Source organism: Scyliorhinus torazame, chromosome 11 (genome assembly GCF_047496885.1).
Source record: "Scyliorhinus torazame isolate Kashiwa2021f chromosome 11, sScyTor2.1, whole genome shotgun sequence".
Taxonomy (NCBI): Eukaryota; Metazoa; Chordata; class Chondrichthyes; order Carcharhiniformes; family Scyliorhinidae; genus Scyliorhinus; species Scyliorhinus torazame.
In genome coordinates this window covers 225637020-225662627 of record NC_092717.1, presented here as the reverse complement: position 1 = coordinate 225662627, position 25608 = coordinate 225637020, and the positions used below count along the sequence as shown (strand labels likewise).

Genomic DNA, 25608 nt, shown 5'->3' with positions numbered 1-25608 from the left:
GAATACTCCCGCTTCCCTTTTGCCATTCCCTGCTCTGACATGACCGCGGCCACAGTCATTAAAGCCCTGAACAGCATCTTCACACTGTTCGGTTACCCCGCATACGTCCACAGCGACAGGGAGTCCTCTTTCATGAGTGACGAGCTGCGCTAGTTCCTGCTCAGCAAGGGCATAGCCTCAAGCAGGACGACCAGCTACAACCCCCGGGGGAACGGGCAAGTAGAAAGGGAGAACGGCACGGTCTGGAAGGCCGTCCTACTGGCCCTACGGTCCAGGGATCTCCCAGTTTCACGGTGGCAGGAGGTCCTCCCGGACGCTCTCCATTCCATCCGGTCGTTATTATGTACGAGCACTAATCAAACGCCTCACGAGCGTCTCCTTGTCTTCCCTAGGAGGTCCTCCTCTGGAACATCGCTGCCGACCTGGCTGGCGGCCCCAGGACCCATCCTGCTCCGAAAGCATGTGCGGGCACATAAGGCGGACCCGTTGGTCGAAAGGGTCACCTCCTCCACGCAAACCCCCAGTACGCCTACGTGGAGTACCCCGACGGCCGACAGGACACGGTCTCCCTGCGGGATCTGGCGCCCGCCGGCAACACGCACACCCCCCCGACACCATCAACCCAACCCCCCCCCTTCCTGCCACCGCCGCACCCCGCGACCGCCCCCTTCCCAGGATGATCGGTCCCCCTCCCTTTTGCACCGACAGCTGAAACCGTACGGCTCCTGGAGGCGACAACACTGGTACAAGCACCACCACCACCGCCGGGCCGAGGCGATCGACACGGACGACCAGACCGCCCGACCGACTCGTGGCGTCGATGTAACACAAATATGGACTGTTCACAAGAACATTTTGCTTTTCTTCCTATACCCTCTGTAAATAGTTGCAACAGGACGAAATTGTCCAATACTGTATTGCCATGTGAATGTTTTATCCTCCCAGGACCAGCCCTGTAAACCCTTACCACCATACGAAGCATCACCCCGCCGGGTTCATTTTTTACAAGGGGTGAATGTGGTAGTATGTATTGGGGGTCATGTGGGACTGGAAGCCCTAATGTCATTGGCTGACAGATCCCGGGTCCTGGTTGGCCGTTGACCTCAAGCTCCGCCCTGAAGGCGGAGTATAAGAAGCCGGAGTCTTCCCCCGCAGGCCAGTTTACTATCGAGCTGCTGGGGAACAGACACGCTTAATAAAGCCTCATCGACTTCACTCTATTCGTCTCATGGAGTCTTTGTGCGCTACAATGTTTTCACCGCTATTTGTTAGCGTGTTTGTAAACAACATATCTCAAAAACTAATAGGTGGATTTCAATGAAACTTAAGACACAGAGCATGGCCCAAGGCAGGGCTGATTTTTTTTGCCACAGATGTGAACCTAGAGCCTGGAACTTTTTGAGGAATCCATTAACATTGAGAGATTTGTGCTATGTTCTGGTGCTTGGCCGGTAGAATAAGTTCACTAGAGAAAGTCTAGTTCGTGACTAGTCAGATATTTATTGTTAAACAATAACGTGGCTTAGATAAACATAAGAATAATATCAAAATCTACTAACTATCATAAATTATCTAAGAGATACGACAAATGTGACTATCCACTATGACGACCATCTCCAGTCTCCTTGAGGTAACGGTGTCACGTGGTTGTTCTACTGCCACAAGCTGATTGGAGGTCGTACATATTACTATTTATATGATTGCCTATGCATATCATCACATCCCCTTTCCTTTGGAAATGCAGAATATTTACATGCAGTTTTTAAATTTGGTATTCAATATATATATGCACAATGTGCTGATTATTTACATGTTTACAGTCTACAAATTCAACCTGTCTGGCTTTCTTCTGTGTCTTGTCGATCTTCTAAGCATTGGTTGAACTTGTAAGTTTGCTTGATTTTCAATTGTTGTTGAAGATGGTTCTTGATGTATTTCTGTATTTTGGACATTTTCAGCTTGTTCTGTTTCTGTATGCTGAGGTAGCGTTTGTTCGGCTGTCCTGAGATTTCTTTCAACCTCATCCTGTGGTTCCAAAACAAAGGGTTGCTGAACATTCAGCAAGGCCCTCCTCTTTCTTCTTGCCCGTCATCAGTTACGATGACGTATGACTGAGGACCTGATGATTGTATTTCCTTTGCACACTTCAACCATCCATTTCCTTCACTGTCTTCTAACTTGACTATGTCATTCTTTGCCATCAGTTGCAGACATCTTGTCGATTTGTCATAATACCTCTTCTGCCTCATTTTTTGCAAAGGAGCTTCTTCACAAGCTTTTGATTCATTGGTTTCTGTGGAATGTGTGGTATGGTTGTTCTGAGCTGTCGATTCATCAGCAATTGTGATGGTGATAATCCATTTATCAATGATGCTTCTCTACAGCTAAGTAACGTGAGATATGGATCCTCCCGGCTGGCCATAGTTTTTTTGAGTAGCTGCTTCACAATGTGAACACCTTTTTCAACCTTCCCATTGGATTGTGGATAAAGAGGCTGGAAGTAATACGACAAAAATCAGTGGGAACTCTGTCCATTCATGACTGCTAAAACAGGGGCCATTGTTGCTCATGACAATTTGATGTATTCCATGGCAAGCAAAAATGTCTTTGGTATGTTTGATGACACATCTAGCGGATGAGTTTGCTAGTTGTACCACTTATGGAAAGTAAGAGAAATAGTCAATCACTAACAGGTATTCTTTTCCTACCAGATAAAACAGATCCATTCCTACTTTCTGCCATGGACTCATAATTATTTCGCCCATTTGCATTGGTTCTTTTCGTTGCTTGTCCTGGAATTTCTGACAAGTTGCACAGTTTTCTATCATGATTGGAATGTCTTGATTTATGCCTGGCCAGTATACCGTTTCTCTGGCTCTTCGTTTGTATTTTACTATTCCTAAGTGCCCCTCATGAATCTTCTTTAGAATCATCGTAAAGATTGTGGTATGACAGTCCTGTTTTGCCTTTGCAAAAAACCATTGGCTGCACTTAGCTCTGCTCTGATGTTATAATATTTGGAACAGGATCCTTTTGGCCATCCCTCAGTGAGATATTTTACTATCTCTGGAAGATTTAATTTTAATCAGAGACAAAGCAGAAAATCCCCCCTCCATAATATTGTATATGAAAGATGTTTTTCTCCATTTTTTTCATTTTATTTTCTCATCATCTATTTGCTGAGCCTTATGTAAGCAGGTTAGGAAAAGTTATTTTACACAAAGAGCTGTAAGAGCATGGAATACTTTACGACAAGAATTGAATGGGGAACATTTGTAGCAGAGGAAAAGAAAGGGCTATGGGAAGAGATAGGAGCAGCAGACTTCATTTTAAATGTCACCAAGGGGTAGAACAAAGAACAATACAACACAGGAACAGGCCCTTCGGCCCTCCAAGCCTGCACCGATCATATGTCCTATCTAGACCTATCGCCTGTATCCTTCTATGCCCCATCTGTTCATGTGCCTATCCAGATAAGTCTTAAAGGCCGCTAACGTATCTGCCTCAACCACCTCACTTGGCAGTCCATTCCAGGCCACTACCACCCTCTATGTAAAAGACATACCCCGCACAACTCCACTGAACCTATCCCCCCCTCACCTTGAAATTGTGCCCCCTTGTAATTTTCAATTCCGCCCTGGGAAAAAGCCTCCAACTGGTCATTCTATCTATACCCCTAATAATTTAATAAACTTCTATCATGTCGCCACTCAGCCTTCATTTCTCTAGGGAGAACAATCCCAGTTTATTCAGTCTCTCCTCATTGCTAATACCCTCCATACCAGGCAACATCCAGGTAAACCTTTTCTGTACTCTCTCCAAATCCTCCACGTCCTTCTGGCAGTGTAGTGACCAGAATTGGATACAGTATTCCAAAGGTGGCCTAACCAACGTTCTATATAACTGTAACATAATTTTCGAGCTTTTATACTCTATACCTCATCCTATGAAGGCAAACATGCCATATGCTTTCTTTACCACCATTTCCACCTGTGCTGCCACATTTAAGGATCTGTGGACTTGCACGCCCAGATCTCTCTGTGTCTCTACGCTCCTGATGGTTCTGCCATTTATTTTAAGAACAATAAGAAGCGGTCTGGGTTAAATTCCATCTGCCATTTCTCCGCCCAATTTTGCAGCCTATCTATGTCCTTTGTATTCTCTGACAATCTTCGTCACTATCCTCAACTCCTGCAATCTTAGTATCATCCGCAAACATACTATTCAGACCCTCTAGGTTTTCTTCCAAGTAATTTATATATATTATGAACAGCAGAGGCCCCAGTACCGATTCTTGTGGAACACCACTAGCTACAGAACTCCATTCTGAAAATGACCCTTCAATGCTACCCTCTGTCTTCTATGGCCAAGCCAGTTCTGAATCCATCCAGCTAGTTCATGCCTGACCCCATGTGGTTTAATCTTTTGCACCAGCCTGCCATTAAGTCCTTATCAAATGCTTTACTAAAGTCCATCCACAGCCCTTCCCTCGTCAATCATTTTTGTCACCTCCTCAAAAAATTCAATTATATTGGTGAGAGATGACCTCCCTCATACAAAGCCACTCTGTCTATCGCGAATAAGACCATTCATTTCCAAATGTGCATAGATCCTCTGCTGGATTCCTCGATTCTGGGGCTATGTCCCCAAGCCGGCGTGGGAATCAGAAAAACTAGCGCAAAACAGCCACCGATTCCCCGTTTTGCAGGGGGCTAGTAGGACGGCTGCGTACAAGCTGCCGATATGCCCCAGAGAGGTGCTGCGTCCGCGGCTGCGTATGCACACGGCGGTGGCCTACAGCGGCCACACCATGCTTCATGGCGGACGCTGCCCACGGACCCGGCCCTCGAGATAGTCCCCCCCTTCGGCCGGCTCGCCCGCCCCAGATGTTTCAATAAATGGTTTTATTTTAAAGAAACTTGCATTCAGAATTTTTCTTCCTGATTCTGTTTCTACTTTAGTTTAAAAGTGCTCTTTCTCGACTGATACCATTTATGTTTGTTCATATTTCCCACAGATATGTTTTTTGATGACTGTCAATGTGATTGGTCAACGGATGGATCTGTATGCCATGCTTCATGCCTTTTGGTTGTTTGCATTACTCTACCGACGTCGCAGAAAAGCCATTGCAGAACTCTGGCCTAAGTACTGCTGTTTCCTTGCATGCATTTTGACCTTTCAGTACCTACTTTGTATTGGCATCCCTCCTGCTGCCTGTAAAGGTATATGTGCTACATTTTAAAAATTATTATAATTAATATCAGTAAATTTGAATTTTTCAGTTGACAAATTTGAGAATAGTGGCATAATCTTTCTTTGATTTAGTTTAAATACAATGTAACCTGTGTCACATTGGCACAAAATAGAAATTAAAATTCAGTGATCAGGGACAATGTTTGTTGAATAAGAGATGAATATTATTGATTTTGATGAAAATGAGAACACATTCTTCACCTACATTCCTATTTTTATTATTGAGGGCAGCATGGTGGCGCAGTGGGTTCGCCCTGTTGCCTCACGGCGCCGAGGTCCCAGGTTCGATCCCAGCTCTGGGTCACTGTCCGTGTGGAGTTTGCACATTCTCCCCATGTTTGCGTGGGTTTCGCCCCCACAACCCAAAGATGTGCAGGCTAGGTGGATTGGCCACGCTAAATTGCCCCTTAATTGGGAAAAAGAAATGAATTGGGCACTCTAAATAAAAAAAATAATTTTACAAATGTTTTATTATTAACAGTGGCGCAGATGAATTTACAACAAGGCATCTGCTCAATTACCAGTTGCTCCAACAGCTGCTGTGATTGTTTCTCTTCCAACACTTACTATATTTAAGAATATTTTCATGAAGGCATTTATATGAACATTAAACACAAACCAACACAAGAGTAAGAACAAACAGGAACCTCATAATAAACACGCCCCAACCCGGCTGCAATTTTCCTTGAAGAAATCGATGAATGGCTTCCATCTCCGGGCAAACCCATCAACTGACCCTCTGAAGGCGAACTTGATTTTCTCCAGTTTCGGTAACTCTGAGTCCCTCCACTCCAGCAAAATCCGTCTCCGGGCTACCAAGATGGCAAAGGCCAGAACATCTCTTGCCTCCTGGACTCCCGGGTCTTCCGACACACCAAGTATCGCCACTTCTGGACTCGGGGCCACCTTCACCTTCAGCACCTCGGACATTACGTCTGTGAACTCCTGCCAGAACCCTTTCAGTTTCGGATATGCCCAGAACATGTGAACATGGTTCGTGGGCCTCCCTGCGCACCGCTCACCACTGTCCTCAACCCCCTCAAAAAACCTGGCCACCGTCATATGTGCCCTATGAACTACCTTAAACTGGATAAGGCTGAACCTTGCGCACGACAAAGATGCATTCACCTTCCTCAGAACCTCCTCCCACAACCCAGCCTCCACTTCCCGCCCCAGATCCTCTTCCCATTTCTGCTTGACTTCCCCGATCGAGGCTCCCTCCCAGTCCATTAGCTCCTTGTAGATCTCGGACACCTTGCCCTCCCCCACTCCTTCCTTCGATTCCACATAATCCTATAATCTCGGGGGCAGCAGATCGGGAAAGGACGGCACCTGCTTCCTCACCAAGTCCCGTACCTGTAGGTATTGGAACCTGTTCCCACTGGGAGGCTCATTTTCCTCCTCCAAGTCCTCAAAACTCGCTCACCACCTCCTGCTTCCAGAGTTGGTGGGCCAGCATCCTACTCGTCTTCTCCCCGTACTTGTACACCGCCCCTCTGGCACTCTGCAACTGCCCTACTGCCTTCCCTGTGGACACCAACCCAAACTCCATCTGGAGCTTATGCCTCTCCTTCAACAATCCTGCCTCCAGGGCCACCAAATACCTACTGTCCACCTGCAGAATCTCGTCTATCATCCTTGTTATCCCTGCTCGTTCCATCTTTTCCTTATTTGTCGTTCCCCCCCCCCCCCCCCCCCGGTCCACTTGCAAGTCCACCCAGTGCGACGTGTGGTCGGAAACCACGATTGCCGAGCACCCTGAGTCGATGATCCCCACCAACATTGAAAAAAATCAATCCGAGAGTACAACCTGGTGCACATGGGAGAAGTACGAGAACTCCTTCGCCCTCGGCTTCCCATACCTCCACGGATCCAGCTCCCCCGCCATGTGTTCCATTAACTCCTTCGCCACTGCCGACATCCTCCCTGACCTCGGGCTCAACTGGTCCAAACCTGGTTCAATGACTGTTAAAGTCCCCTCCCTTCCAACACTATTAGCTACAAAGTTACAGCTCTATGAAGCCTTCGCAGTCAGTTTGGAGGGAGACAGCTTTCTCTTTAAATATAAAACAGAGCTCCTGTTGAGTTTTGCTTTAAAATAACAAACTGATGAGGGGAACTGTGTACAACATGTTGGGCAATATATCTCCCTGCATTCACAGCTGGAGTAGCAATGATGTTGTTTATGTCAGTTTTCTCAATCATTTCTTATAGTAGCCAGTGATTTTTTATCAAAATAAAATGTAGACAGACCTGTTTCATTGTCCAAATAAATAACAATCGATAAGTTTCACAGTACTTTTATTGTATTGCAGAATATCCATGGAGATATGTCAATGCCAAAATCAACTCAAACTTTATTAAGTGGTTGTACTTTCCAGACTTCATCACAAATCCAAATCCAATGTTTCTTATATGTGAGTACAGGGAACATTTTGAATATCATTTATATTAGGGAGTGAATTCAGAAATAAATTTGGTTGGTGCTACTCTATACTCTGTCTTGCTAGTATATTCTAATATATCTATTGTTTTTGTTTCATAGCTTCTGCCTTTTTTGCACTCATGCATAATCTACTTTCATGCATGATGTTAAAATCCAAATTCAACTCTTCAAACAAATATTTTTCAATGCTTATTGTGCAAATGCTAGGTTGAAGTTATGTTTAACACATTTGGTTATTTTGTAGCAAAGTAGCAAACCAAATGATCAAAGCTTTAATATTCTTTAAACAATGCTGAAAATATTGATGATATGTTATGACGGTATTGTATCATAAAATAGCATAAATCTAGTCAAATCATAAAGACTATATCAAGGCCTTCCCAACTGTCCCAAATTTCAATTAATTCCAAATTGACAAACCAACGATGACTTAGTAGAAGTTTATTTTACTTCTATTCATCATAGAATAATAGAATTCCTACAGTGCAGAATGCGACCATTCAGCCCATTGAGTCTGCAGCGACTCTTCAAAAGACTACCCTACCTCGTCCCAATCCCCGCCCTATTCCTGCAACCCCATGCTAAGGGGCAATTTAGCATGACAAAACCACCTAAATTGCACATCTTTGGATTGGGGGGAAAGTGCAAACTCCACTCAGAGAATCACCAAGGTCAAAATTGAACCTGAGTGCCTGGCACTATGAGACAGCAATGCTCACCGCTGTGCCACCACTATTATCTGCATTTGCTTTGTAAGACACATTTTATGTTTAAATATTTCTGTGCTAGTTGTTGAAAAGTGAAATTTTTATTTTTTCAGTAACTGAAATAATTCAATAGGATGCAGATAACAGAGCCGAGAACTGCAAACTTTATGAATTATTAATAGCTGGGGATTTCCAACAACATCTTTCTTATATTTCTAATATTAGCCCTTTAAAAAAATTTCTGTTCCCAATGATTTAAAACTTTGGGCAGAATGTTCTGCCCCCACCCGCCACCAGGATAGTCTGGTCCCACCGAAAGTCAATGGCCATTTCACTGAGCCTTCAAATTTCCCACAGCGGGTCCCACCGCAATGGGACAGGAACATCCCAGCCTTTATCTTTTCTATTTGGCATCCATACCGAAGTGCAAAAATAGGTGTGACAGCTAACAATCATTCTGCTCTGCTAAATTTAATGCAGCCTTGCTTCATGCTGCAAAATTGCCTTTGAAAGGATAGCACAAATTTGTTTATAATCACAAATAACACAGTATTTTGACATGAGCCCAATAAAAATATCCATGGTTGAGTAATCAATTCAATGGAAAATTTGTGTTTCTGCCTCTTTTCACCATTACCTTGACACCTCATTCTTTCCATGCACAACTTGTTTGTGAAATGTAGATATTCTAGAAACACTAACAATTATTTTGCAATGTCCAAATGTAATTTCATAGCTGAGACACACAAATAGATTTTATTTGATAACACTTGTAGCAGATAGTGATGCACAGTAACCTTTATTAGAGGATGTAACTGCCCATAATTAAAAGGGCAGCATGTTGGCACAGTAGTTAGCATTGCTGCCTCACAGCACCAGGGACCCAGATTCAATTACAGCCTTGGGTGACTGTCTGTATGTAGTTTACACTTTCTCCCTATGTCTGTGTAGGTTTCCTCCAGGTGTTCTAGTTTCCTCCCAAAGATGTGCAGGTTAGGTGGATTGGCCATGCTGAATTGCACTTTAGTGTCCAAAGGTGTGCAGGTTAGGTGGGGTTGTGGGGTTACAGGAATAAGGCAGGGGAGTGGACCTAAGTAGGGTGCCCTTCAGAGGGTCGGTGCAGACTTGATGGGCTGAATAGCCTCCTTCTGCACTGCAGGAATTCTATGGTTCTTTTTCAATCCCATGGTTCTGTCAGGAAGAGCAGATAAACTTTACTGATGGTTATTAAAAGTCATAAATGAAGTTGTCTTCAATTCAGACCCTACCGAGCAAATACAACTCAGCAGCAAAATGCTTTAAACAAACAAAAAGGAAAGATTAAATATCCCAAGCAGTTCATAACTCATTGCTATGAGTAGCGACAAATAGGATTGGTATGGGCCAAACAGTTCACTGATTCTGCTCCACTATTTAACAAAGTCATGACTGAATTTCTACATTGACTGTACTTTTCTGCTGTATCTCCATCTTCCTTGATTTCCTTTGCACCCAAATATTTGTTAGTGTTTGACTTGAATGTACTCAATGACTGAGCATCTACAATCCGCTTAGACACGGAATTCCAAAGATTCACAACTCTGAGTAATTTAATGTGTCCTTGGGCGTCATTCTCCGACCCCCCGCCGGGTCGGAGAATGGCCGTTGGCCGCCGTGAATCCCGCCCCCGCCCCCGCCGAAGTCTCCGCTCCCGGAGATTGGGCGGGGGCGGGAATCCAGCCGCGCCGGTTGGCGGGACCCCCCGCTGGATTCTCCGGCCCGGATGGGCCGAAGTCCCGCCCAGAAACTGCCTGTCCCGCCGACGTAAATCAAACCTGGTATTTACCGGCGGGACCAGGCAGCGTGGGCGGGCTCCGGGGTCCTGGGGGGGGGCGCGGGGCGATCTGACCCCGGGGGGTGCCCCCACGGTGGCCTGGCCCGCGATCGGGGCCCACCGATCCGCGGGCGGGCCTGTGCCGTGGGGGCACTCTTTCCCTTCCGCCTCCGCTACGGCCTCCACCATGGCGGAGGCGGAAGAGACTCTCCCCACTGCGCATGCGCGGGAAACTTTCGGCGGCCGCTGACGCTCCCGCGCATGCGCGGGGAAACTGACAGCGGCCGCTGACGCTCCCGCGCATGCGCCGCATTTCCGCGCCAGCTGGCGGGGCAACAAACGCCATTTCCGCCAGCTGGCGGGGCGGAAATCCCTCCGGCGTCGGCCTAGCCCCTCAATGTTGGGGCTAGGCCGCCAAAGATGCGGAGACTTCCGCACCTTTTTGCCGGCGCGATGCCCGTCTGATTTGCGCCGGCTTTGGCGCCAGTCGGCGGGCATCCCGCCGTTGGGGGAGAATTTCGCCCCTTATCTCAGTCTTCAATAGCCAATACCTTATCATGAAATTGGTTTCTCCACCCAGGGTAAGTAACCTCTCATCATCTACTCCATCAAGCTCATTTAAGAATTTTATATATTTCAATAAGATCACGGGCGTGATTCTCCCCTAACTGGCGGGGCGGGCCGTACCGGCACTGAGGAGTGGCATGAACCACTCCGGCGTCGGGCCTCCCAGAAGGTGCGGAATCACCCGCACCTTCAGGGGCTAGGCCGGCAGCAGCGGGATTGGCGCCATGCCAGCCGGTGCCGAAGGGACTACGCTGGCCGGCGTGAGTTGGCGCATGCGCGGGAGCGCCAGCGTGTGCAGGCGTCATCCAGCGCATGCGCAGGGGGGGTTCTTCTCCGCGCCGGCCATGGCAGCCTGTTACACCGGCCGGCGCGGAGTGAAAGAGTGCCCCCACGGCACAGGCCCACCCGCGGAAGGGTGGGCCCCCGAGGACTCCGCAGGCCGCCCGCAGAGCCAGGTCCCGCCGGTAAGGACCAGGTGTAATTTATGCCGGCGGGGCCCGCCGAAAACGGGCGGCCACTCAGCCTATCGCCGGCCAGAGAATAGCCGGGGGGGGGGCACTGCCAACGGCCCCCGACTGGCGCGGCGCGACTCCCGCCACCGCCGATAAACAGACACCGGAGAATCCTTGGTGAGTGTGGTTAGAAAGAGGAATGTGTTAAATAAAGACATTCCATGGAGGTGCGCAGGTAGTATGCTTTTCCGAAAAGGGGAAGGAAAATTGATTGCTATATTAGGTTGTTCTCTTAATGCGGTATGATACTACATACTTTAATTATTACAAAAAAACATGCAGAAACCCATTCTTTATGTGACATGAATAGTTTAAAATGTCAAAAAAGTGTCAGATGGAAACAGATGTCAGATGTCTTTGCTGTATTTCAGATGACTTCTTGATGTTGCTGTGTGCATCACTGCAGTGGCAGGTGTTTGAAGATGAAAATAGAGCAGCTGTGAGGATAGTTGCTGGGGATAATGTGGAGATTTGCAGAGATTTGGATGCAGCCACATTCAGTCAACATAACCCAGTACCAGACTTCATCCATTGCAGGTAAAGCATTAACTCTGATTGCAATGTTTCATATTTAGTTGGAGATAGATATTGTTGTGTTATGTACTCTGGGATAACACAGGCTGCAACTGGATGCAGCTTTAACCAAAAGATACTCCAGACCTAGAAGTTAGTTTAATCTGATTTATTGAACCAGGAGCACAGTTAGCACTGTTATCTATGAGTTTGACTCTCTGCTAACCTAAGTGTGGTTACTCTGTCTGACTGAACCAGACTACCTCTTAGCCACGTGCAGGAGGTGTGATGCATACATAACACAGGCAAATCGGTGGCATGAGCATCATAGCCCTGCTTTTGCTGGTTTCGGAGCTGCTGCATCTTCTGCAGCACCGGGAGGTGATCCAGGTTGGGCAAGTGTATGGCTGGAAGTGCCGTCTGCAGGTCCCTGTTCATCAGACGTTTGAGCCGGTGACATGCCAGTGGACCGTGGGGTCACCCTGTAAGCAAGCAGCGTGAGGTAGATGTCAGAAGCAGAATCCGCGGCCTTGCAGATGAGCTGTTTCACAATGTGCACCCCTTTTTCAACCTGGAGGTGTGATACTGTATATACATTGACTCACTCTGTAGATGTTCATCAGTGGAAAGAGGCGGAGTGTGAGTGCCTCGTGCCTTTTATAGTGAGGTACCACCCCTGAGTGTCCTGCCTGCTCACTGGCCATGTCCTGTTCTCTGTGTTCATTAGCTGCCTGTCTGTGCCTGTCTGTATATCATTATCTGCATGTTTGCATATCATGACAGTTATCAGATGGTCGGTTAGCTCAGGTGCGTGGACGACTGGTTTGTGATGTGGAGCGAAGCCAATGGCACGAGTTCAGTTGCCATACCAGTTGAGGTTATTCAAGACCTTTGCAACCTTGTCCCTCACCTGACGTGTGGTGACCCTTAGGTTAAATCACCACCAGTCATCCCTCTCTCAAGGAGCAGTGTGACAACATTTATATGTGTTGGCACATTTATTTAATGGAGAAGGATTTTTTGCAGGATAATATTAGTTATTGATTATTTTTTATATATGAAAATATAAAATCACCAAATCTAATGGAGGTTTATTCATGATACAGTCTCTCCGTACAATATTTTGTATGCAAATGTAATTATGTTTACTATTAAAGAGCATTATACTGTTAACAAAGACAACAGCTGGGATTTTCCCCGATATCAGCAAAGGCCAATGTCGGGCGGGAAAAGCAGCATTGAAGCTGCTTATGGCAATGGCAGAGTTCTCTGCCATTTAGTGCGGAACTTTGCGAAAAAACTTCAAGGCATGGGTCTCATGACATCATCTCTGGGAGGGCGGCCTCTCTTTCGCCCGACCCACCATCAACTCGATGATTCGGTGCATCATTTTTAAAGGTTGCCCCAGCACACAGCGAGCAAATCAGTTCATCCAGATGCCCCCCTGGCACACCCCCCGAACTACCCGGGCGGGCATCCCCTGGAACCACCTGTCTACTACCCAGGCATGACCTGGACATCAAGTGGGCACTCCTGGCACTGCCAAAGGGTGCTGGGGTAGTGCCAAAGTGGTGCCTGGGCAGTACCTGGGCAAGACCGTCTCGCCGCTAAGCGCTGAATTCTTCTGAGCTTCCCTGGCAGGTCTGCTCACCAGGTTTCATGCCTTCGGAGATTAGTCGTACTTCATGCCATTCTGCTATCATACTGCCGTGGATAATTATTTTGATGGGGGAGCAAGGAGCATGATTCCAGCGTACGAACTGGATAATGGTATGATTTATCATAGTGAGGTTTCCGATGTTGAACGCTGGGAAACACTGCCTGTCACTGACGGGGAGGAGACAATCACATCCAGCTCTCACACCATGGTAAAACGTGACTTTGCACTTCTCGCAATATTGTCCACTCCTGTCACTGAACCCACCTGATGCGAATGGGAGCAGAAAATCCTGGCCAAACTGTCATATAGAGCAGTGATTTTTAAAGTGGGGATCGCAGCCCGCAGATGGGTCACCGGATGGTGTAGAATGGGTCTTCAAAAGGTCACCAAAATGATCCCCAAATATCGCCTGCCCATGTTTATTGTTTTCTCTCCAGGTAAATTCTCATTGCATTACAGTGTATGACCGTGCGAGGCTGATGTAGAAGCCGGTGCCGTGGACTTCCTTGCCTCTCTGGGCCAGAGTGTAGTTGGACAGTTTGCAGTCAGAAACTTGTAAAATTCTCTTTGGGTAGCATATCCTGGTATTGTGTTCAGAGTCTGGATTTGTATTATTTCTTGATTTCAGTGTGGTATTATTTCTTGAGTTCAGTGTGACACTAACAAACCACGTGAGTCTTTTATCATTCTCTCAGTTAAGCTGTACATACAGCCTCCTCCAGCCCTACAAGCCCCTATGTCCACTCCTTCCACTTCCAAATTGTCTCTCTACACCGGGGCTCTTGTCCTTCAAGGACACTTCTTTTTTTCATCACGTCGCCCGCAGCTTTCCACCCCCTCTTCCCAGGAACTTGTCCCCAAGCATCCGTCTCTGCCGTGTGGCCACCTGGATTCCCATCAGCTGAATCAGTTCCTCTCCAGCAAGGACTTTTGCATCTACCATTATCGGGGCTTGAATTGTTCGCCAATGATGGCATTTCCAGGCAACTAAACTAAATTCATGTAGACAGGAGCCAGTAAAATGCTGCAGGATAATGGAATGGAATGTGTCTGCACATTTTGCATATTGGCCAGCTGAGATGTGCCCAGCATTTTTTTTGTTAAGCATGATTTCAGTCTGTTACATAATTACCTTGGAAAGGGTACTGACAGGCATCCAGTGACATTCTGTTTGACCGTGTTTTTCGTTCAACAGTTAGGGCTCCTGTTTCTGAAGTTGAAGTTTTAAGTTTAATTTCCTATCCAAGGTTGTGTTAGGTTTTGAACGCGTGAACATGATGTTGTTAACACTGTGCAATATTCAGCCTGTTAATCTTTCCAGCGCTTGCACGCAATTTTCCAAATGCTATCAATGGGTGTGAAGAAATAAAATAATAAAATAATCCTGAGTTACACCCTTTAGCAAGGTGTCAGGATGGAGTTGTCATTTAAGGTGAAACAGCAACTCAATTTCCAAATTTACATTCAATAATACAGAAGTGCCATCAATGAGTGTGACTTTTTAAAAGTAATTATGGAGAATCTTTTGTGAATGTGGCGTGGGTCGCGATAGTCGCCCATTCTGTAAATGTGGGTCGCTCGAAGAAAAGTTTGAAAAACACTGATATAGAGGCTATGATGATAGGTTGCTCTGGGGGGGGATCTTAAAGAGAAAAACACAGTGATGACACTGGAATAATTAACAGCCATAGGGTTCTGAGAGGAGCAGCAATTGTTTGAATTTATACTTACCTTTATTTATTTCGATTTAATTAATCATTCTAAAAATAAAATAGACCCAAAAACAAATGTAGGAAAGGAAATAAGGATTTAATGATTGTGAAACAATAACGTAAATAAGATTTTGGGGTCACTTTTCTTACTGGTGAGCAGTTAGAGAATTGACAAGATTAAGCACCAGCTGCATTGTGCATAAGTGGAATAAGTCCATGGAGGCAGAAGTCCCGTCACCAGAATTCCTTTTATTTACAAACCCAACAACTGAACAACCATGACCATTGAGTCTGCTGTCTACACCCGGAGTGCAGAGGATCTGACACTCCCTGTTATGTACACAGAAAGGGGTTTCCTGATTGGGCCACTAATCAGGGAACTCGTATTCTTAGGCCTGGCCTAAGTCATTACAATAAGGTTGACAACTATAATTGCATGTAATCCTGGAGGTTTATCACATCCCCCCCTCCCCCCCGGCATCCAACCGCCCTGTCCTCTCACTTCAAACATCGGTTGCCAAAAGTCTTCCCAACTTTAGTGGCCACAGAGGAGTCCAAACGAGAGGCGTAAAGAAAATTGTTTTATTACAAAGTAAACTATATACACAGTACACTTAATAATAATAATAATAATTGCTTATTGTCACAAGTAGGCTTCAATGAAGTTACTGTGAAAAACCCTAGTCGCCACATTCCAGCGCCTGTTCAGGGAGGCCGGTATGGGAATTGAACCCACGCTGCTGCCTTGTTCTGCATCACAAGCCAGCTATTTAACTCACTGTGCTAAACCAACCCACTTCAGGTCCAAGCTGGGACTACACATGCTCGGCTCTCATCTGGGCCAGCATTTATGCAAGGGTCCATTTACCCTGCCGATGCTTGCAGTGGGGAAGCTCATATTCAATGAGGTTCATGAGGAGGCTAATTGGTCTATCCCCATATGTCTCATACGGGTTATAACACCAACTTTTCCCAACTATGAAGACCCAGGAGGCCCTTGCAGGTGAATAAACGTAAGTTTATTGTAGACATAGAAAATGGCTGCTACAGGGGCACACACACACTAAGTCTGGTTGGGACTACCAGAATGACGGTCCCTCTTCGGGCTGGATTTTGTATCGTCCGATAACGAACCCCAGCAGGGTGGGCTCCGCCCACTAGCAGGGATGTTCATAGTCTATGAGCCCCATGGGTAGATCTATTAGGCAATCCCGTGGGCCTCATAAGGATTATTACACCAACCAATTAGAAGACAATCTGAATCTCCGTTATCCGATTGGATGATTCATAACTGTTTATAAACTGCCTTTATTCCCATATTGAATTTTATTTTCATTTTTTTGAAAATATTTTTATTTGGTTTTTAACATTTTATACATAAAACAAAACAATGTAAAACATCACGAACAACAAACATCCCCACCTGCGAGCAATCAGCGAGGCAAAAGCTAAAACAACTAATAATAATCTTTATTGTCACAAGTAGGCTTACATTAACACTGCAATGAAGTTACTGTAAAAATCACCTCGTCGCCACATTCCGACGCCTCTTCAGGTACACTGAGGGAGAATTCAGAATGTCCAAATTGCTTAACAGCGTGTCTTTCGGGACTTGTGGGAGGAAACAGGAGCACCCAGAGGAAACCCACGCTGCCTCCTCTCCCGTCTGCAGCTCCATAAAGTCCGACACCACAGATACGGCCCCCAGGGAACTCGCTCCAAATTCACTTGCAGGATCGCCGACATGGTGCTGAAAAACGACTTCCAAAATTTCTCCATCTTCGAGCAGGACCAGATAATGTGGGCATGATTAGCCAGACCTTTTAAACAGCTGGCTCATCCTCGACTTCGTCAGGTGCGGCCTGTGCACCACTTTTAACTGTATTACCCCAACCTCGCACAAGAGGTTGAGGCATTCACCCTCCCCAACACCTCACAGCATAATCCCTCCCCAGCTCCTCCTCCCACTTGGCCTTAACCCCATTCACCGATGCCTTATCCTCCTCCAAATCCCTCCCATATATTGCCGAGATGACCCCCAACGCCATCACCGACAATGAGGAGGGCAGTATCACCAGAAACATCGGGGAAACCTTTTTTGCAAAGTCCCGTACCTCATATACCTAAAAGCCTCCCTCCATGGAATACCAAACTTCTCCATCAATTCTTCCAAACTCGCAAGCTGCCCTTCCAAAAAAAGTCCTTCATTTCCATGACCACCCCCTGCTTCCCCACCGCTGCTCCCAGCTCTGAAACCTTACATCCAGCCTCACGGGCTCAAACACATGATTCCGCATCAACCGGCCCCGCCCCCAACTTAAAGTGCTGCCAAAATTGCCTCCGTATTATCAGCATGGCCGTCACCACCGGACTACCTGAGTATTTCCCAGGGCCGAACAGGTGTGGCACCGTTACCGCGCACCTACGAGACTCTGCCTCCATCCCCACCCACATTGCCTCTGACTCCCTACCCCCGCCCCGCACCTTCTCAGCGTTCGCCGCCCAATAGTACTACAACCAATTTGGAAGAGCCAACCCCACTGACCGTTGCCCTTTCTGAAGCACCATCTTCCGAATCCTTGCTACCTTATCCGCCCAGACAAATGACAAAATCATTTCCACCCCCATAAAAAACACCTTCGGCAAAAGACCGGTAATCACTGGATTAATAAAAATATGGCAAGATACTCATCATTACTGCCTGCACCTGGCCTGCCAATAATAGCAGGGAGGGCTGTCCCATCTCAACTGATGTGCCTTGACCCTACCCACCAGGCTTGTAAAATTAATTTTACAGAGCCGGGCTCAGTTTCGTGTCACCTGCACCCCAGGTACCTGAAGTGAGTAGTTGCCACACAAAATGACAACCCCCAAACCAGCTCACGCCCCCAGAGAAGAAATCAAAAAGCACTAGCTCTTTTGCGAATTCAGTTTATATCCCCAAACCACTTGAGTAGCCCCATTATCTCCCTCACCGTGGGACCCGAGTTAGAAATATACAACAAAAGGTTGCCAGCATACAAGGATACCTTATGCTCCACGCATCCCCCCCCCACCCCCCCCCCCCCCCCCCCCGCACACACACACACCCTATCCTCCTCCACTAATCTGAGCACTTCAGCACAATGGCCAAGGGCTCTATCACCAGCGCAAATATAAGGGGGTGGGGGGCATGGGACATCTTTGCCTCGTTCCCCTATGCAGCTGAAAAAATATCAAGTTCACTTAATTCGTACAAGCACTCGCCATCGGTTTCTTATATACCAATTTCACCCGTGCCACAAACCTAGGCCCAATCCCAAACCGCTCCAACACCGCAAACTAATGACTCCACCCTACCCAATCAAACACCTTCTCCGCATCCAGCGCCACCACTACCTCTAGCTCCCCCCTTCTGATGGGCAGAGCACCATTTTTAACAAGCACTGCATATTGAAGGACAACTGCCTACCCTTTACAAACCCAGTCTGATCCTCCCTAATCACTTGCAGAAGGCACTCTTCCAACCTAAGCACCAACAATGTGTTAGGGAACTGGAGCTGGAGCTGGATGAACTGAGGATCATTCGGGAGGCAGAGTTGGTTATAGATAGAAGCTACAGGGATGTAGATACTCCTAAGAATGAAGGTAGCTGGGTGATGTTTAAAAGGAGGGCGAAGAAGCCGTCAGTGCAGGGATCTCCTGCGGTTGTTCCCCTCAATAACAGGTATACCGTTTTGGATACTGTTGGGGGGGGAACTACCAGAGGTAAGCCACGGTGACCAGGTCTCTGGCACTGAGTCTGCCCCTGTGGCTCAGAAGGGAAGGGGGGAACAGGAGAACATTAGTTATTGGAGACTCTATAGTTAGAGGTACAGATAGGCGGTTCTGTGGCAACGATAGAGGCTCACAATTGGTGTGTTCCCTCCCGGGTGCCAAGGTCCGTGACGTCTCTGATCATGTTTTCAGGATCCTTAAGGGGGTGGGGGAGCAGCCACAAGTTGTGGTACACATCGGTACCAACGACATAGATAGGAAAAGGGACGGGGATGTAAAACAGGAATTCAGGGAGCTAGGGTGGAAGCTGAGAGCCAAGACAGACCGTGTTGTTATCTCTGGTTTACTGCCAGTGCCACGTGCTAGCGAGGTGAGGAACAGGGAGAGAGTGCAGTTAAACACGTGGCTACAGGGATGGTGTAGAAGGGAGGGTTTCAGTTACTTGGATAATTGGAGCACATTCTGGGGAAGGTGGGACCTGTACAAACAGGACGGGTTACATCTGAATCAGAGGGGCACCAATATCCTGGGAGGGAAATTTGCTACAGCTCTTCGGGGGGGTTTAAACTAATTTGGCAGGGGGATGGGAAACTGATTTGTAGTCCAGGAGATAGCGTTGCTGGAGTTCAGGAAGTTGAGGGTGTGCAGTACTGAGGAAGGTACCAAGGTCACAAGAGTGGACCTGCAGGCGTGAAGGTGGTTTGAAGTGTGTCTACTTCAATGCGAGGAGCATCAGGAATAAGGTTGCTGAGCTTGAAGCATGGATTGGTACCTAGGACTACGATGTTGTCATTACGGAGACATGGATAGAACAGGGGCAGGAATGGTTGTTGGAGGTTCCGGGATTTAGATGTTTCAGTAAGATTAGGGAAGGTGGTAAAAGAGGTGGAGGAGTAGCATTGTTAATCAAGGATAGTATAATGGCTTCAGAAAGGCAGTTTGAGGAGGATCTGAGTACTGAGGTAGTGTGGGCTGAAGTTAGAAATAGGAAAGGAGCGGTCACTTTGTTAGGAGTTTTCTATAGGCCCCCAAACAGTAACAGAGATGTGGAGGAAAAGATTGCAATGCAGATTTTGGATAGGTGCGGTAGTCACAGAGTAGTTGTCATGGGTGACTTTAACTTTTCAAATATTGATTGGAACCATTATAATTCGAATAGTTTGGATAGAGCTGTTTTTATCCAGTGTGTGCAGGAGGGTTTCCTCACACAATATCTGGATAGACCGACAAGAGGCGGGGCCACATTGGATTTGGTACTGGGTAATGAACCGGGCCAAATGTTAGATTTGGTTATGGGAGAGCACTTTGGAGATAGTGACCACTTTCACTATAGCAATGGAGAGGGATAGGAACATATCTCTGGTTTATAACTGGGGGAAGGGTAATTACGATGCGATTAGGCAAGAATTGGGGAGCATAAGATGGAAACAGGAACTGTCAGGGATAGGCACAATTGAGATGTGGAGTTTGTTCAAGGAGCAAATGCTGCGTGTCCTTGATATGTATATCCCTGTCAGGCAGGGAGGAAATGGTCGAGTGAGGGAACCATAGTTTACAAAAGAGGTTGAATGTCTTGTCAAGAGGAAGAAGGGGGCTTATGTAAGGATGAGAAAACAAGGTTCAGTTAGGGCACTTGAGGGATACAAAATTGCTAGGAAGGAGCTCAAGAAAGGGCTTAGGAGAACTAGGAGGGGGCATGAGAAGTCCTTGGCGGGTAGGATCAAGGAAAACCCCAAGGCTTTTTACACTTATATGAGGAATAAAAGAATGACCAAGGTGAAGTTAGGGCCGGATAAGGACGGTAGTGGGAATGTGTGCATGGAGTCTGAAGATATAGGAGAGGCCCTAAATGAATACTTTTCTTCAGTGTTCACAAAGGAGAGGGGCCATGTTGTTGAGGAGGATAGTGCGATACAGGCTGGTAGGCTGGAGGAGGTAGCTATTCGGAAGGAAGATGTGTTAGAAATTTTGAGAAGCCTGAGGATAGATAAGTCCCCTGGGCCTGATGGGATATATCCTAGGATTCTTTGGGAGGTGAGGGATGAGATTGCAGAGCCTTCGGTTTGATCTTTATGTCCTCACTGTCTACAGGAATAGTGCCAGAAGACTGGAGAGGGGCGAATGTTGTCCCCTTGTTCAAGAAAGAGATTAGGTATAACCCTGGGAATTATAGGCCGGTTAGTCTCACTTCAGTCACAGTTAAATTATTGGAAAGGCTCCTGAGGGATAGGATTTATGATCATTTGGAAAGATACAGCTTAATCCAGGATAGTCAGCACGGATTTGTGAGGGTTAAGTCTTGCCTCACAAGTTTGATTGTATTCTTTGAGGAGGTAACTAAGGTAGAGCAGTTGATGTCGTATACATGGATTTTAGTAAGGCGTTTGATAAGGTGCCCCATGGTCGGCTCATGCAGAAAGCAAGGAGGCATGGCATAGAGGGAAACTTGGCCGATTGGATCAGTAACTGGCTATCACGTAGAAGACAGAAGGTGGTGGTAGATGGTAAATTTTCATCCTGGAGCCCAGTCACCAGCCGTATATCACAGGGATCAGTGCTGGGCCCTCTGCTATTTGTGATTTTTATCAATCACGTGGATGATGGAGTTGAAGGTTGGGTTAGTAAATTTGCTGATGACACCAAGATTGGGGGAGTAGCGAATAATGTGGAGGGCTATTGTAGGCTGCAAAGAGATATTGATAGGATGTAGAGCTGGGCTGAAAAGTGGGAGATGGAGTTTAACCCTGATAAGTGTGAGGTGATTCATTTTGGTAGGACAAATTTGAATGCGGATTACAGGGTTAATGGCAGGGTTCTGAAGAATGTGGAGGAGCAGAGAGATCTCGGAGTTCATGTCCTTAGATCTCTGAAAGTTGCCACCCAAGTGGATAGAGCCGTGAAGAAAACCTATAGTGTGTTAGCATTTATTAACAGGGGGACTGAGTTTAAGAGCCGTGACGTTATGCTGCAACTGTACAAGACCTTGGTTAGACCACACTTGGAGTATTGTGTGCAGTTCTGGTCACCTCATTATAGGAAGGATGTGGAAGCATTGGAAAGGGTGCAAAGGAGATTTACCAGGTTGCTGCCTGGATAGGAGGCTAGGCCTTATGAGGAAAGGTTGAGGGAGCTAGGGCTTTTCTCATTGGAGCGAAGTAGGATGAGAGGTGACTTAATTGAGGTGTATAAGATGATGAGAGGGATAGATAGAGTGGACGTTCAGCGACTTTTTCCTCGGGTGGATGTAACTGTTACAAGGGGGCATAACTATAAGGTTCATGGTGGAAGATATAGGAGGGATGTCAGAGATAGGTTCTTTACTCAGAGAGTGGTTGGGGCGTGAAACGCGCTCCCAGCCATGGTAGTGGAGTCGGACACTTTAGGAACTTTCAAATGGTTATTGTATAGGCATATGGAGTGCACTAGAATGATTGGGAGCAGGTTGATTTGATCTTAGTTTCAGACTAGTTCGGCACATCATGGGCCGAAGGGCCTGTACTGTGCTGTACAGTTCTATGTTCTATGTTAACACCTTGGCAAGAATCCTGGCATCCACATTTACCAGGATATTGGCCAATATGACCCACAGTCCATGGGTTCCTTATTCTTTTTTAACAACAACAAAATAGATGCCTGTCCCAATCCACTCGGGGAACGTGCCCCAGGGTTATACCTATGCCCCACCGCATCCTCAATGTCTCCAGCCCCCCACCCCAAGAAGTTCATGATATCCGATGCACCCTTGTTGGGACTCTTATTTTACCTTCTATTAAGAATCGGTAGTCCAGTTGGTGCGAGGTGTCAAAAGTACGACTTTATTGTTACTTACTCACTGGTATACATTTGAATAAGAACTGAATAAAAACTGAGAAACAATATCAAACAACACATAAAATAGTGAAGCATGGCAAAAAGCATAAGCACAAATAAATCACTTTAAACACAAACAAACAGATAGATGATTCAAGAATTCAGGAACAAAGGACCTCGACTGCGAGGTCCTACATTTAAGGGACTTCTTATCTCTGGTTTAACCCCTCATTTCCGTTAAGTGGCTTCTAATTCACAGCTGAGACCTCCTGCTTTGTTCAAATGAATGTCTGTTACTTAGAGGATAACTTGTTCATCAAACATTGGACATTACTTAAGATTGTCTGGTGCCTATCAAAGCTAGCTTAGTATCTGTGTGCGCAGTCTTAGGAAAAGTACGAATATGTTTTCTCACACCTGCCACGTTTCATAATGTGGCAGAGACCAAGCTAAAATTGATTAGTTGATTACACGGAGAACAATCCATTCTCAGTACTGAATACGATGGAATATAATGGTTAATTCATTTTCTGATAAAATGACTGGATTCCCACAGTCAAGACACTTTTAATATTTTTGCCTATTAGCTATATGCATTCAACTAGCTCCTATATGAATAAAGCTATGAATAAAGCTACACTCTATCAATCCTCCAGGGGCTCCGGCCTTGACAACCTTTTACAAAACTCCTCAAATGCCCGGTTCACCTGCTTCGGCACCACCACCAAATCCCTTGCCCCATCCCGGACCTGAACGATCTCTCACGAGGCCACCTGCTGGTGGAGCTGCCCTACCAACAAGCGACTGGCCTTCTCCCCATATTCGTATAATATCCCCTTTGCCTGCCTCAACATACGTTCCACTTTACCTGTAGACAAACGTCAAACCGTGCCTGCAGTTCCTTTCTACTGACCAAAAGCTCGGAGTCGCATCGTCCTCATAAGACATAAAAGCAGAATTAGGCTATTCGACCCATCAAGCCTGCTCCGCCATTCAATCATGGCTGATATGTTTCTCATCCCCATTGTCCTGCTTTCTCCCCATAACCCCTGATCCCCTTATTAATAAAGAACCTATCTATTTCTGTCTTAAAGACACAGTGATTTGGCCTCCACAGCCTTCTGCGGCAAAGAGTTACACAGATTCACCGCCTCGCACTGAAGCAATTCCTCTTTATCTCAGTTTTAAAGGGTCGTCCCTTCCGAGGCTGAGGCTGTCCCAGTCTGAGGCTGTGTCCTCTGCTTTTAGTTTCTCCTGCCAGTAGAAACTTCCTCCCCACATCCACTCTATACAGGCCTCTCAGTATCCTATAAATTTCAATAAGGTCCCCCTTCATCCTTCTAAACTCCAATGAGTACAGACCCAGAGTCCTCAACCGTTCCTCATACGACAAGATATCAATCATGCCAGTCCTCCCTTGCCCCCCTATGCACCTGCACCTTGTACAAGAAGATCTTGCCCCTTACCGCCATCTTCACCGCCTCCAAAACGACAGACGACGAGATCTCCCCACTCTTATTGATCCCCACATAATCGGCAATCATCTTTCCTATCCTTACACAAAAGCCCGGATACACAAGAATCTCACATCCACCCTCCATGCCGTTCTCTTTACAGACCCCTTCTCAAGCAACACATCCACCAAATGGGAAGCATGAACCAAAATGACAATCGCTGAGTATTCTGCTTTCCTCACCTCCGACAGCAACAACCTCCCCATAATAAAGAAGTGAATCCATGAGTACACATTATGCACTGGGGAAAAAAAGAAATACTCTCTACCCCCTGAATGTAAGAATCACCACAGGTCCGTTCCCCCCATCACCTTCATAAACGCCGCCAACACCTTCACAATCCACCCCCCCCCCCCCCCCCCCACCCTGATGTAAAGAGTGCACAGTTTATCTAGTCCCCCCTATTGCGGAGATCTTACAATTAAATAAAAAGTTTAGTTCACTGTCCAAAATGACCAATTGTCTACCCTCGCTACTGTTAAACCCGGAATAAAAAGGACTTTAACCAGGCTTCTTTTAATAAACTTAGAATATGATTGATTGATTATAAAACAAAACTTAATTTTAACAATTTGCAGGAACTGATTAGCACAAAATTGTGATCAAGAAGTCTCTATCTCTTCTCAAAAAATCTCAACAAACATACACACACAGACAAGTAAAGGACACACAATTAGTCTCTGCAGAGGCGGGTGGTCAAAAAAATATAAGAGAAGGATAAAGTTTGCAGAGGTTTGCATAACACTTTTTACTGGTGAACAGTTAGAGAGAATTAACACTGTTGATTTGGAGCTCCTTTGGGTGTAGGGACAACATTGGGCATTGTAGATGTCTGGAGATCCTCACAAATGGAGCTTCGGCGTGGAGGAGAATATAGAGCTCAATCAATTATTCTCCTCTCAGTTTTTCAAGTTTCCAAATGCAGACACATTACACTCACATGAAGATTCTCTGGTTACAGGTTGATAGTCATACACAGGCAAGGCAGGAAGAGTGAGAGCCAGTTACAGATGCCTCCCTCTCTGCTTATCCCCCAAAAAGACTGAATTTAAAATCAACAGGTTCAAAACTTAAAGCTTGTCTCTGTCATGTGATTTCCAGTAAGTCACTAACCTTTGCCTTTTTTCTGGTTCTTTTTCCCCATCAATTAAAGTGATTGCAGTTGAAAAGAGACAAACAGCTCTTTCCCATTACGTACCATGCTGGTCAGGTCACTTTTTTTTTAAACGGCATTGTTGCTCCCAGTCCGAAGGTGAACTCATGGCCTATCTTTAAAAATAAATCCAAGTGTCCAAATAATGCAGTCTTATCATTCTAAGCTATAGGGTGCAATTCAGAAGACTTG

At 46.3% G+C, this 25608-nt stretch overlaps 1 protein-coding gene across 5 annotated transcripts in view; it reads left to right on the top strand.

Annotated features, from left to right (window-relative positions):
• LOC140385819 (piezo-type mechanosensitive ion channel component 2-like) overlaps positions 1-25608 on the top strand; it is a 1561269-nt gene that overhangs the window by 1226997 nt on the left and 308664 nt on the right. For all 5 annotated transcript variants that reach the window (XM_072468377.1, XM_072468380.1, XM_072468378.1 and 2 more), the window contains exons 23-25: positions 5018-5222; positions 7569-7670; positions 11670-11835. In XM_072468377.1, coding sequence (XP_072324478.1) covers positions 5018-5222; positions 7569-7670; positions 11670-11835 — 473 coding nt within the window. The remainder of the gene's footprint in view (positions 1-5017; positions 5223-7568; positions 7671-11669; positions 11836-25608) is intronic.